The sequence below is a fragment of the Vanellus vanellus genome (genome assembly GCF_965231255.1).
Source record: "Vanellus vanellus genome assembly, chromosome: 2".
NCBI classification, from domain to species: domain Eukaryota; kingdom Metazoa; phylum Chordata; class Aves; order Charadriiformes; family Charadriidae; genus Vanellus; species Vanellus vanellus.
The window spans coordinates 3,316,871-3,330,765 of record NC_138906.1 but is presented as its reverse complement, the minus strand read 5'-3'; the positions used below and the strand labels follow the sequence as shown (position 1 = coordinate 3,330,765).

The 13,895-nt window shown below is 49.1% G+C and overlaps 1 protein-coding gene across 1 annotated transcript in view; it reads right to left on the bottom strand.

Moving 5' to 3' along the window:
* Positions 1-12,467, bottom strand: part of WNT3A (Wnt family member 3A) — a gene marked incomplete at both ends in the record, with an annotated part of 89,022 nt that extends 76,555 nt beyond the window's left edge. The window contains one exon of the mRNA XM_082479709.1: positions 12,397-12,467. Within this exon, the coding sequence (XP_082335835.1) occupies positions 12,397-12,467 (71 nt within the window). The remainder of the gene's footprint in view (positions 1-12,396) is intronic.
* Between the last annotated feature and the right edge of the window lie 1,428 nt (positions 12,468-13,895).

The following is a 13,895-nucleotide window of genomic DNA, read 5'->3' as shown; positions in this document are numbered from 1 at the left end:
GGATGCATCTCAACTAACCTAAGGTGTCTAATAGTTAGACAGCTAAATTTGTGCTGCTTAACTTCTGTTCTCTCTACGGCACGTGAGGAGAAAGAAGCACTTCAATAAAAGCAACAGAGCTAATCCACTTTTCCTCACATTCAGAATGAGCTAAGGGTATTCATGGCGCAGTCACTGCAATCCACTGACAAGGGGCAGCTCAATAAAATCAGTTAATTGATCAGGCTGCAGCAATGCGGTCAATAAGTCTAAGGCACAAAGCAAGAATTATGTGTCTAAATAGCCTTGCACTTCACCACTTCTGTCCTTTTCCACTCAGCCTTTTATCGTTTTGTCTGAGCGCTTCCACCAGCAAATCTTTCCAGATGGTGACCAAACCCCACCTCTGCTAATGCGGCAGCAAAACAGCTTTCAGGCCCTGGAGATCAGGCTGCCGCTCTCTTCCTCTGTAGATTTACACTATTTGTAAATGAGAGTGTATTAAGGCTTTGAAACAAATCAGAGCACCTTGTTCAAGCCAGCTGGTGAATGGGCTAGGCTGGACCGAGCCCCCCAGTCACTGGATCCCTCACTGCCAGGAAATAATAGACTATATCAACACACAATTCAAAACACCTTTAGTCCACCTTCCCAACATCTACACATCTGCGAAGGGGACTGCTCCCTGGGCCTCCAGGATGGCTCTCCACCAGCATCACAAAGCTACAAGGCAAGGCAGCACTCCTGTGGTACGCAGGATCAAATGAGGTCCCCAGCTCTCCTGGTTTGGATAGGTAAGGCAAATTATTTCATGACAAACGCATCAGGTCTGCTCTTCCCATGGAAAAACGTGCAAGAAATGCATACCTCGTAAGAATTCTCTTCAGTCCCCCCTCTGAGATATGGGGTTTTTGCTCAGCCCTTCTATACATAGGTGGAATGCAACACCAGGACTTCAAGTGATGGGTTTTTAAAGGTAATTTGGTCGCTAAATATGTAAAGTAATGCACACCAGGATTTTTAAAAGTGTCTTCCAATGGAAGCATCCTCTTTCAGTATTCTACATGTCTAGATAGATCCTAAAATGCCTAGATGCTCCTAGCATTTAGGAGTGTATTCAAAGAGAAGAAAAAAAAAAAAAGAAAGAAAGAAAAAAGAAGCTGGATTCATTTGTCTAAAAGGAGATATCTTTGTCTGACCCAGTCATCCAGGATCCTCTTGCAGGCAATGGTGAGGAAACTGGCACAGCTGGGATGTGATTCATCTCATCCAAACGTAAATGTCTAACATACGTCAGATGAGTTGCATCTTATTTCTCGCCAATAACTCTAAAGGAAACTTGGCTAGAGACTGCTAAAGCTACAAGATGATTCTCCCTCCAGAAGGAGTAGGAATCAAACCTGGATCTCCCCAAAACCTTCATTTATCAGATTTTTATGCTTCTCAAGGAACTCTGTGTCTCCCAGTAAATTCTACAAATCTTATCAGATGCCCAGTGGTGTTTTCCCAGTCTAACTGGGTTTTGCATGGGGTCCTACCTGTCCAGCAAGAGCTTAGACTGTCCCATTTCTTCCCAGCTACTGCAGGCATGTAAAAAAAAAAAAAAAAAAAATGGAAATGCTCCCTTAAGTGTGTCCCTCAGCCTGCAAAGGATTTAGACTTGCTTGCTGTCATGCCACACAACACTGTCTAGCAACAGGCTCTATTGTTGTTCTTCTGGGGGCAGAGGGACAAACTGAATGGTAGGCTTGGCAACTGTTCAAGGAGTTTCATTCCTGCCTTCCCAGCCCGTAGTAAATATCTCTATTAGACAAGGTGCACCCTTTTGGAAGCAGAAGAAACTCTTGCTCTGCTCAGCGCTGTTTGGCGTCGTTTCGCAGGCTCGGCTATAGCAGAGATGGGCTCTGCCTTTTCTTGCTGCTCCGTCCCACCCCGTGAAATCTCTTGAATAACAGCAACTTCCTTGGAAACCTGAACGTGCCCTAAAACTGCATCTTCCGCAAGAGATGTAGAGGAAATACGAACGTGGAAAGTTACATTAAGAGATATAGACTATGAAAAGAGAAAGTGATTTGATTTCAGAGAACTGAACGTAAAACAAAGTCAGATGAATTCTCTGAAATGCAGATATTACTCTTGCAGTAATAAGAGTGACTGTGTCCTCTGCTGAGATAACTGCCATGGTAGGGAAGAAAGTCATTTTATATCCCTTTTTAAAAAGTTTTGAGATGAAGTTCTATTACAAACTTGAGTCAATGACTTGTGGATGTAGTTGGAGGATGGTGGGAGACTCTGGACGTGTCTGAGGATAAGGACCACTAGGAAGACGTATTGTGCTCTGGAGTGTGCTGGAGTAGAGGCAGGATTAAATGTTACAGAGAAAGCTGCAAAACACTTAAACCGCTGAGGCTTTCAGCAGCTATGCTGAGACATGGGAAAATACAAGTTGGTGTGAATTTGCCGAGGTGGCCCAGAGATTTTTAGTCCCTGCTCGGACAGCATGAACATTCCTGCAATAGCATACCATGGCTGCAGCCATCCGGATACACCAGTGAGCACTGTGTGTTAAAGAGATTGCTAAAATGCAGGAAGGTGATGGAGAAGCCCATGACTTGATTTTAGCCATGTGAAATTATGCCAGGCAATGGGAATTAGAGCTCATGTTTTAACAGCTAGGAAATAGGCAAATGAACAAACTCTCAAAGAGGATTGCCCGTCTTGGGTATAATCTGACTAAACCTGGTGGAGACATCTCTGAGCTGGTTGCCTCAACTCCTCTATAGTCTCAGAGACCTTAACCAGTCAAGCTCAGTCGAATGACTGAGACATGAATTGCACCATAAGAAAGTGCCCACTTCTCCCCATCAATGAATGGAGCCAAGAGCACCTTGGATGGAGATGTTGAAATTGCAGACGCGTAATGGGTAAAAAGAATTCCACCCCAAGGCTTTGCTCAGTTGCCTGCAGACAGGCATCAAGTGCCACTGAGATGCTCCGGGGTTTTCTTGAATGGCCTTTGTCTGCTGCTGAGAAAGGAGCGTGTCACCAGTGGGTTGTATGCAATCCCTGCCAGGCCTCTGAGGACAACCAGGATGCCACTTGGCATCTTAATGTGAAGTAGAACCTATGCATGGGCATCCGATGGGAACCCAGGCATCTTCTATTTTGGACTAGATGTCTTTCCTGAAAGACACGCTTAAACTGACCACTAGGATTGATGCATGGTGACCAGGAGAGTTTCCATAATCTGTGATAGACATGAGGCCAGGCCAGAAATGTGACAGTCTACCATGATCTGCGCTGAGGGAACCCCTGAGGCGCTCTCTGAGCCTTGTAGGAAACCCTACCCCAATACACTTTGAGCCTACAAAGCCCCCATGGAAGAGGAGAAATGGCCATGCCAAACAACTGGGATGCCTTGTGACGACTGAGATGTGAGAAGGGCCCACGTGCTATGACGTGACCTTGTTGATGAGGCCTGAGAGTGTGCAAAGACGCAGTAACAGAAAAGCATTTCATACCAATAGACCATGGAGGAATATCCATGTTGGAAAAGAGTAACAGCATCCCTGCTAAGAATTATCGCCATACCATTATAAAGCACAACTGACTATTATTTATACCACAACAGAAACTGTAATGAGGAGACCAAAGGCACCTTGAACTCCTTTGATGGCTCAGGCTCTACAAATGCAAAGCGCTCTCTGGGTATCAGCAACATCCAAGTGGGAAGGGGACTGTGAATATGCAGGTGACAAACAAGGAAACGAGACAAACACCACCTTTGTGATGCGTAACGCTCTCCCCTGGTTTACAGGCTGTTTTTAAAAGCAGTGCCCTATGTTAGGAATTCAGAACAAGGGACTTAATGTATCGGTTCTTCTTCCCTCCCCTTGTTTTTTGCAAGCACCAGTAGAATTCGGAGTGAACTGATGAACTGATGAATTTTTGCGGGTTGTGCTAAGATGATAACAGGACTTAAAGCAAACCTTGCCACTTTTAAAGGGGTAAAAGGAGAGAAAAGCGTTATGAATGGCCCAGGCTAGATGGAAACAGTTGGCATGGACAGTTTCAGGAGTGGCTTTTCTGCAAGACCAACCCTGGGCCTGATCCGGCAAAGCCCTGGTGGATACATCATGGGAGGGCTCCTGCCCTTACAGACTTTCCTGAGTGTTCCTCTCCTTTCAGTATTAAGCCCCACTGAACTGTCTTGGCTCTTACGGACCCTGGGCCTTCATTTGGCTCTTGGTGGTGTCAGCAAAGCAGAGACGGGTTTAGTGAGACAGGGTGGGAACAGCTCTTGCTGCAGCCTTGGGGCTGTGCCCCATCCAGTCTTAGCTAAGCATGTGGACAAGACATATGTGCTCTGGTTGATACTTCTCCCCCTGCTATTTCCCCTTCCTTTCCACTATATTTCAGTGGTTTTAACTGGCACCGTCACCTCAGCACCTACCACCACCTCACTGTCCAGAAAGCACCAAGCTCCACTTCACCAGAAGATAGTGAGTACCTATTTTGAGCCTAGAAAGCCCTTCTTCTTTCATAGAATCACAGAATGGTTTAGGTTGGAAGGGACCTTGAAGATCATCTCGTTCCAACCCCCCTGCCATGGGCAGGGACACCTCCCACTAGACCAGGTTGCTCAAAGCCCCATCCAGTCTGGCCTTGAACACCTCCAGGGATGGGACCTCAACAATTGACCATTCTTTGCAGAAATGGTCTCCAGACCTCCTTCATGCTCCAACTGCCCTCTTCCCATCTGCGGTCTTTGGCCTTGCAGGGTTTCTTTTGGAATCTGGAGCAAGATCATGAGTCTGGTCCTGCTCTGGGAAGGAAATTTCAACATGGATGTTGGTGGGAGTAGGACCGGTCCATCCCTGCTCGTAGGAGGCCCTGGGGATGAGACTGTGCTCATCACACAGCCAGCTGCATTTGTCATACTGCATCTGAGCATCCGTGACTCAGAGCCTGGAGGATTCCCCCTGTGACACACTTGTGCAATGCTTGTTAAGTGCTGTCATTATGCCCAATAAAGTCCTTTGAAATGCGGCCGGGCTATTTGAATCATGCACTTGAGGAACAGGAGAACAGATGCTGAGCCAGGGGGAAGCAGGCGGGCCCATCAACCCCTGGTTGTCCCATTGGGCTTTTCTTGCGCTCCCATACATGCAAAGCAGAAACATCTGCTCCTCGCGCGGTCTAGCACAGAACAGCCTCCTTCCCCTGCTGCTTTGCAGCCGTGCTGAGCATCGGCAATGCGGGAAGAGGGGAGGCGACTGGCAGTCCCTGTCTGGAAAAGCAGCAGAATTGCTGCAGGGCTGGAGTCGAGTTGGCTCATCCCAGTCGCAGGAAGCGGGATGTGAGCAGCAGAGGGATCCCATAGATTTTGGATGGAGACACCAGTGAGTCAGCCTGGTTACTCTTGGTACAATCAGCAATCCTTGACTTTTCTGTCCTAGGAGAGACCACGGACTCACAGCACATGTCAAGGCTCCTCCAGCCTGATCCTTTAGAGGGAAGAGTCAAAAAGTCTTTTTTGGCCAATGGAAAGCAGGGCTATGGCCATCCCCCTGTTCCAACTACTCTACCTACAGCAGGCCTAGCTGTGGAGCAGAGTCTGGAAAAAGAAATGCCATGTGTGCAAGTGAAACGACTCATCCAGGTGGCACAGGAGCTCCGAGAGGAGAGCAGAACCCACCTGTCTCATTAATACCTACTGACCCTGAAGCAGACACTTCTTTACCCTGTCCTGCTTCTTTGCACCGCAATAGCACCCGAGGACATGGGACCCGGGCAGAAAGGTCTTTAGAAAGAAGAAAAGATCTGCCTTCCCTTGGTGAACCAGACAACCAAGTGCCTTGGTGCTACACCCAGCCCTGCTGCAGGCTCACCGCAAGCTCCAGGGCAGGGCCTTTACATTCTTCTGCCTCTCTTTACCCACCTGTAAAATGGGAATAAAAACCATCCCTTCCCTTCCTGGGCACATATCAGAGGTTAAGCCATGTTAGTAGGTGCCCAAACGTTTTCAGGTGAGAAGTCCTAGAGGTGTTCAAATGTCTGTAAAGGACATATTTTGCCTCTGGGGCTACCCCTGGGGCTGGGGAACAAAATGATTCACTGCTCCTTAACTTAGTTAGGAAAGGCTGGCTTGTTTGAAGCAATGCCTTCGTTCAATGCTTTGAATATCGAGTTGCTGGTTTTCAGGTTAATTTATCTAAAGAAGTCCTCTTAAAATTGAAAGAAAAAAAGTCAATGAATATGTAGCAGGACAACTCAATTGAATAAAATGAGTCTAAAATCTGAGTAGATGAGGGGTCTTCTGTGCTCTCTGGGAGAGTCCCAGCCCTCTCCGTGTTTGAAACAGTGGCTTCTTGCAAAATTTTCAGTTCCTGCCATGAGAAAGGCTTCTGGTGTAATCTTGGTCCAGTCATTTAGTCTCACCAGCTCAACTGCTCCATGCCTGGACTATGCCAGGAGCAACATAAATACCATCGGAGTCTGTGTCTCCGGTGCCACCACGAAAAAATGATGATGGAAAAATATTTCCCTCACCCTTTGAGCACCATACCCTGTGCACGGACCAGGCAAAGGCTGTCTCTTACCGCTTACGTCCACACCTCAAGAACCCCTCAACCCAGGTGCCCTCCATCCCCATTGCTGCTTGGGTGCCAATCCCCCGTGCCCTGCTCCGCAAAATCCGAGCCAGTGGGCGAGTTGATATCTGAGAATAGGCTAAAACATCATTCCATGATTATACGCTGCCTGGCGAAACGGGGCCGTGTAAGATACTGTTGTAACATAGACACACATATATCAAGACAATTCCCAAGCCTTGGGGCAAGGGTGGGAGAGGGCTGCACCTACGGGGACTGCGGCGCGTGCAGCTGAAATGGAGCCACCTCTACGGAGGAGCACGGCAGCTGTCGAGTGTCGCACCGCGACCCACTGCGGGAGCAGAGGAAATAAAGAAGAATGCCATCGCCTCGGAAGTGTCAAAACCCTCAACTCCGGCTAATCGAGCGGAGGAGAAGTGGGTAGATGCAATTCATATTTCCGAGCTCTAGAGATTGCTTTAGGAGCTCCGGTGCCAACGCACATGGCTCACGCTGTCCCTTGGGTGACCTTCCACGGCTCTGCCTCCCTCCTGGCTAACGAGGGATGATCATCCCTCACTTAACACGGTTGCTCTCTGCCAAACCTAAGCTTTGCTTTCTCAAGTGCGGAGCCTGCCAAGACTCAGCTTGGTTCTCCAGGATTTGCGAGAAAAGGAGGATCGGGTTTGTCATGGGATCCAGAACTTAGCCTGGCTTTCACCCACCCCAGTGCAAACTGGGGGCTGTTCCACCCACCCTGCGGGGGACAGATCCCAGGAGAGACCTGAACTGTGTTCCAAGCCAGGACTTCATCCGTGCGCTGCTTATATTGAGGTGGTGCCATCAAACTCTGACAGGGACATGTTCAGGTGTTGCACCTGCGTATCGTTGGAGTAATGCCACCGGGTTACTTGTCTTTCTGTTGGCAAAGCTCCCTCCCGCCCTGCTCCCGTGCGCTTACATTTCCTGAATCACAAAAGATAGAGGTGGAAAGATCTTGCAGATCACTTTTTCCAACCCTCGTGGGCTGTAAAGTGGCCACTGCAGGACATCACGGGCTTTGGCCAGCTCCGTCCTTCATGGATGGTTCAACCCATAGAGCTTCTGTGAGCAGTCTTAGGGAACACGCAATAAGAACCAAAGAGCAAAGACAGGTCACAGCCAGGAAAATATTCCTAACACATGTCCTTCATGACCACTTTCCAAATACCAGCCTGGCATCTCCAGTAACGCTTCATCCACCCACCACTACCAGTGGTGTGGGTGTTACAGAGAGCAGCAGAGGAGACAGGAGGTCCACCACGACCAGCAGAACAGAGGAAGGGACAGACATTGCTGCCTAAAACGATGCCACCACGTGAGGCCCCATCTCCTATCTCCTCCCATGAGATGTCCTCTTCCGTTCCCTCTCCGGGCACAAGCTTTAACCACCCGCATCCCTCAACACGGACCAAGCTGCCTCACAGCCCAGGAAGAAAGCCATTTGAGATGCCAGCTGGCAGGTTTCTCCCATGGTGAAGAGGTCTGCCTGTACTTCTGTTTCAGCCCAGAGATCTTCTCCCATGACCCTCTCCCCTGGTAGTAGCCTCCTGGGCTACAGGAGGTTAAAATCTCCAACGCTGAAGCTCTGTGTTAATTTTTATCACTCTTTTTTGGGTGTTTTTTTTTTCCCTCTCTTCTCCTTTCTGAATCATTTCCACACCCTGGCTGTCCTCAGACCAAGCCAGGCCTCATGCCACTGATTAAAAAAAATAAAATAAAATGCTTTTTTCCGTCCCACGTGCAGTCCGTCAGTCAGCCAAGGCAGTGCAAGTTAGCCAGAAAAAGTTTGAATTTTGTTTGTGCTGCTGCTGTGACTCCACAGGGACCCCCGACCCCCACAGGTTACATCTGGGACAGGTTACGTCTAATCTTCCCCCACCCACGATTTCTGCTTCTGAATTTTGTAAGTCTTCCTTCACTCGCTCTGGTTTCTTTATTTAAAAAACAAACAAACAAACAAAAAACCAAAAAAACAACCCCCCCAAAAATGAACAGCACTAACATTAAAAAAAAAAAAAAACAAAACACCACAAACCAACCCAAAATCCCACATTTTTGCTCTTAATCTGCCCCCGTGGGTGTGGAAGAGCCTGTTGCTGCTACCGCTACCTCCCTTAGGTTGACCAGCGCGGCGCTGTGCAGCATTGGAGAAGGTCCCGTGGGGTTACCGGGCCACGATAAATCACGCCAGCACGTCCCTAAAAACTCGCCACTTCAGTCCCAAATGGGAACCGATGACGCCTTCTTTCACGATTTTTAAATCATTATTTTTAAAGCCTATTTCCTGCCTCTCTGTACATACGTTAGTTGGGAATTTTCTGTTTTTGAGAAGCTCTCGTGGCTTTCCATCCCCCATCGTCGCTTGGACGGAGTGCGAGAGCATCGCTGCTCCGGGAGATCTTTTTCCCTTTTGCTCCACAGAAGTTTTTCCGAAGGTGCCGCTCGTCTGGGGTGGTGCGGAGGCCACCAGCACTGGCGTGGCCTGATTTTACACCCCTACCCTTATGCCACGGTGGGGACAGCAATTTAAACAGCTCAGCCGAAAGGACCTCGAGAAACCGCAGTAACGGACACGTGCCCCGTTACTCCCCCTGACAAACGCACACTTGATGTCTCCCCTAATTTCTTCCCTTTGGGAGAATAATTAACCAAAAACCTACAGGAGACTATCGTTTCTCAGTCCGTGCTTTTGCTCCAATTGTCTTGAAGCTGAAAACAGTGGGAGTATCCACAGCTCTGTTCACTTTAGGGTGAGTTCATGCTTTAATTAGAAAGTATTATTTGGGGAGGGGGTACAATTTGGGGATGGCAAATTACGAATTTTCTGCTGTAAGCGGTCAAGTCGCTATGAACTAATATAGGTGGAGGCTCTAAACGGAGATGGTTGAGATATTTGTTGTACTACCAGACTAAAAAATTCCTGCAGCCCCCTCGAAAAATAAAAACAACAATAATAAATAAAAAAAAAAAAACCAACAAAAGAGTGAAAAGAAGAAAATTAAATTAAAATAAAGAAGATCAATCGATTCGCTAAACCAGCTGGTTTAGGAGCAGGCTGTCCTTGACCGGGAGAACAGAACCTGCGGTCCCGATGTTGGGACGTGCGGGGGTGCGTCTGGGGGACCCCCCTGTGCCCCCCTCCAGCCCCCGACTCGCCTGTCCCCAGGGTTGTCCCCCACCTCCAGCCAAGGGGGTGGCCCTGGGTTTATAACTCGCTTGAGGATAAATAAAGAGGGAAAGAAGGGGGGGGGTGCTGGGAGGGGGGGGCGGGGGGGGGATTTAGGCAGCCAATGTAACAGCACCCGGCCTCCCCTCCGACCCCCCCACCCCAATCAAAACCTCCTTTGCATTTCCATGGCCTGAGGGGGCTTCGCTCCCTCTGCGAAAGAACCGTCGAAAACCGCTGTTTGGCACCCAAACCCCCCCAAAAGTGTCGCCGCTGCTGTCCCCCCGCGCACACCTATGTCCCGGCTGGATAAGAGACCCCCTGCCCCCCCCCCCCCCTTCCATCGCCTCCATCCCCTCCCCTCCCCCCCGAGAGCCGCTTCTGCCGGACTGCGGGGTCCCCGCGGCGGGGACGGGGACACGGGGACAGGAGGACATGGGGACACGGGGGGACAGGGACACGGGGGCACAGGGACATGGGGACACGGGGGACGGGGGGACACAGGGGGACGGGGGGACACAGGGGGACGGGGACACAGGGAGAAGGGGACATGGGGACACGGGACACGGGGGGACAGGGGGACGGAGACACAGGGAGACGGGGACATGGAGACACGGGGGACATGGGAACACGGGGACACGGGGGGACGGGGATACGGGGAGAGGGGGTACGAGGGACACGGGGGGACAGGGGACACGGGGGACACGGAGGGACGGGTTACGGGGGGACGGGGACACGGGGACTGGGGACAGGGGGACACGGGGACACGGGCATACGGGGGACAGGGGGGACACGGGGGGACACGACGGGACAGGGGACACGGGGATATGGGGATACGGGAACACGGAGGGACAGGGATACGGAGATACTGGGACACGGGGAGACGGGCACACGGGGGACACGGAGGGACGGGGACACGGGGGTATGGGGACACGGGGGACACGGGGGACGCGGCCGCTGCGCTCTGCCCTCCTCGGTGGGTGACAAGGGGAATATTTGCTGTCGGTATTAGAGGAATGCGTTTCCTTCTCCAATCAGGAATGCAACCGGAGTTTCTAATTATAAGTTAGATGGTGGCGGGGAATAAAAAATTGCTTTTTAATGACTCCCGTCCAGGTGCTCTTGCTGCCTGTCTTCCCAAGAACACATTTGCATTTTATTGCTTTTCTCCCATCCCAACGAATTCCCTGCTTTCAGACATACCTGAAATACTTGGAGCGGCTGCCTTCAACACCCTCACCTCTGCACCGCCGGGCAGCGCGGGGGGTTCCGCGCCCGCGGCCCCCGTTCGCACCTGAACCCCCCCCCCAACGCCCCTCGGCAGACGGGGGGGGGGGCGGAGATTAAATTCACTTAAAAAAATTAATTATTGTTATGATGAGATTTTTTTTTTTTTTGGACGCTTCTGAGTTATGTACAGCACCGCCCCCGGGTGCGGAGCGGCGCGCTGGGGGCCGCGCAAGCCGCTTTCCCCTCCGCGGGCGCGGAGCTGGCAGGTTCCCTAACCCGCGCAGCTCCCTAAGCCGGGCAGCTCCGCATCCGCGCAGCCGGCGGCAGTGCGCGGAGCCCCGCCGGCTCCTTTGCGCCTCTCTGCCCCGCGCAAAACCCGCGCGGCTCTGCGCTCCGCGTTCCCTCCGCGCTCCTCCGCCGGCTGCCTGCAGAGGTAGGGCTTCCCTGAGCCCAATTACCTCCGCGGGGTAATTAGAGCAGATCTTGCAGTTACATGCCTTGCCCAGCACCATTTGCTTTTTGTGGGGGAGAGAGAGAAAAGGCTCTTAAAGGCGTAGGGCGCAAAGCGCGGAAAAAAAAAAAACAAACCAACAACCCAACAACAAAACCAAAACAACAAGACAACCAACAACCAAAACAGAAAAACCAACCCATAAAAGGAGCTGAAACGCTGGTAAAAAAAAAAAAAAAAAAAAGAAAGAAAGAAAAAAATAAGTGCGTTATCCCGGGGGAAGGGGGGGTGCGCAAATCTCCGCCGATCTTGCGCGGGGCAGCTCCGCGGCAGCATCCCCCGGCCCCGTCTCTGCTCTCCCTGCTCTGCTTTTCCAGAACCAGCCCAGGTTGTTCAGCCTCCTCTCACCTCCTTTCTCTTTCTTCCCCCCCTCCTCCAATTTTTGTTTTCCTTTTCCCCTAAATATTCCTTATAACGAAGGGGGGGAAAATATATATATATGTTTTCATCCTTTCCCCCACTTTCCTTCCACCTGACTAGCTCGAAATCACCTTGAAATGCTCATGTCAACTTGTATCATTATCTCTTTAATTCAGGCAGCGCCTTTTGTTCTTCACAGGAGAGGATCAAAGCACTTAAAAAAAAAAATAACTTTCCGATCGCTCTCGCTCGCTCTCTCTCTTTTACAGTAGGAGAAGGAGAGATCAGGTATAACCCAGTCAAAATAAACAAAGTGAATGCATAAATAAAAGAGGTGAAATGCAGGTTCTAAGAACTTGCTGGCGCTGGAACAATCCCACCTCTTTAGCTGAGTGGCAACGAAAGGAGAATTTCAAGTCATCTTAAGCGCAGGGGTTGCAGAGAAAACAGAGGAGGGGAAAAATAAATGAAAATGAGAGAAAAAAAAAAAAAAAAAGAAGAAGAATAAAACTTACCACCAGATTGGGTAACTTGACAGAGCCTGACTCAACCCACAAAGAAACAGGAAATATCCAAAAGAGGCCATTGATGAAAAGTTGTCTTTCTTTTTTTTTTTTTTTTTAACCAGAGTTGCCAAAAACCTTCCTTTCTTCTGAGGCAGGATGATTATTTTAATAATAATAATAACAATAATTTAAAAAAAAAGTCAAATGAAGTGAACTCAACCCGACCAGGTAAATCCTCTCTTGCTTCCTCTACTACTCTCAAGGAAAAAAAAATCTCAGAGAGGTAAAAAACTCTTCTCTCAGCCAAGACACTGAAGGCAAATATTAAAAAAAAAAAAAAAAAAAAAAAAGTTTGAAGTAGCTCTCTTAAAAAGGACCCAATCAGCACTTATTGCCAAAGGGAGAATTCTGATGCTTTGGCTTGTTCTGTCAATCAGGAGCGCGAAGTCAGGAATGAGCTAATTGCGAGGAGATAGTGTTTTAATACTCATTAGGGGGCACGTTGGCCCACAAGCCAAGGGATAAAATGTAGTTTTAAAAAGGGGAAGGAAGATTTAGGGGGTTTAAATAGACAGGGGGGACCCCTGTGGATTTGGGTAGCTATAACAACCTGCCCGGATTTCACTCCCTGGGTCGAAGCTACTAAAATGCAAAAAAAAAAAAAAAAAAAAAAAAAAAAAAAAGAAGGGAAAAAAGAAAAAAAGTGTGATTTTTTTTTTCCCCCTTTAAATTATTATTTTCTCGATTTTGTCCTTCTTGCCATTCTTTCTTCTCAAATCCCCGTTTCCTCACGGTGACGGTCAGGACGCTTTGGGACTAACTTTCTAGAAACTTTCAGCTGGTTCTTTTTTTTTTTTTTTCCCTCCTTTTTTCATTTAAAAAAAAAAAAAAAAAAAGAGGATTTACACCCAGACATGCACGCACACCCCCAGACACGCACACCCCTTCCCCACCAGTCCAACCAGCCAGATAGCCAAGAGCTCCACTGAAGACATCTGCTAAGAAATCAACTTCTTCCATGCAAATCTCAATAAGGCTCAATCCAGATCATCACAATTTGCAGGAGTCCCAGCCCCGGACTTTGCGAAGGCGCTGCTGCAAACGACTTCATCCACCAGATCCACCCCACGGGGCACTAGTAATTGATCTCTTTTTTTTTTTTTTTTTTTTTTTTATAAATTTCTTTCTCTATATTGAAAAAAATTTCTCTCCTTGCGGTGGCAGCGGGGGTGTGTGTGTGTGTGTGTGTGTGCGCGCGCGTTGGGGTGGATCGCGTGGTTCTGAAAATCTGCAGGTTTTCGGTGGGGTGGAAATAAGGAAAAATAAATAAATAAATAAATAAATAAAAATCATGATTAGTATTATTATAAAGATGTAGCTCCTCGAGACCGGGGACGCGGTTAGATTTGGTGCTCCTCTGGAACATATTGTTTAAAGCTTGCTGTATCTGTGAGCAAGTGTCACCAGCTGACGGGCTTTCCCCGTACCCTGGGTCATTTGAAAGGGGG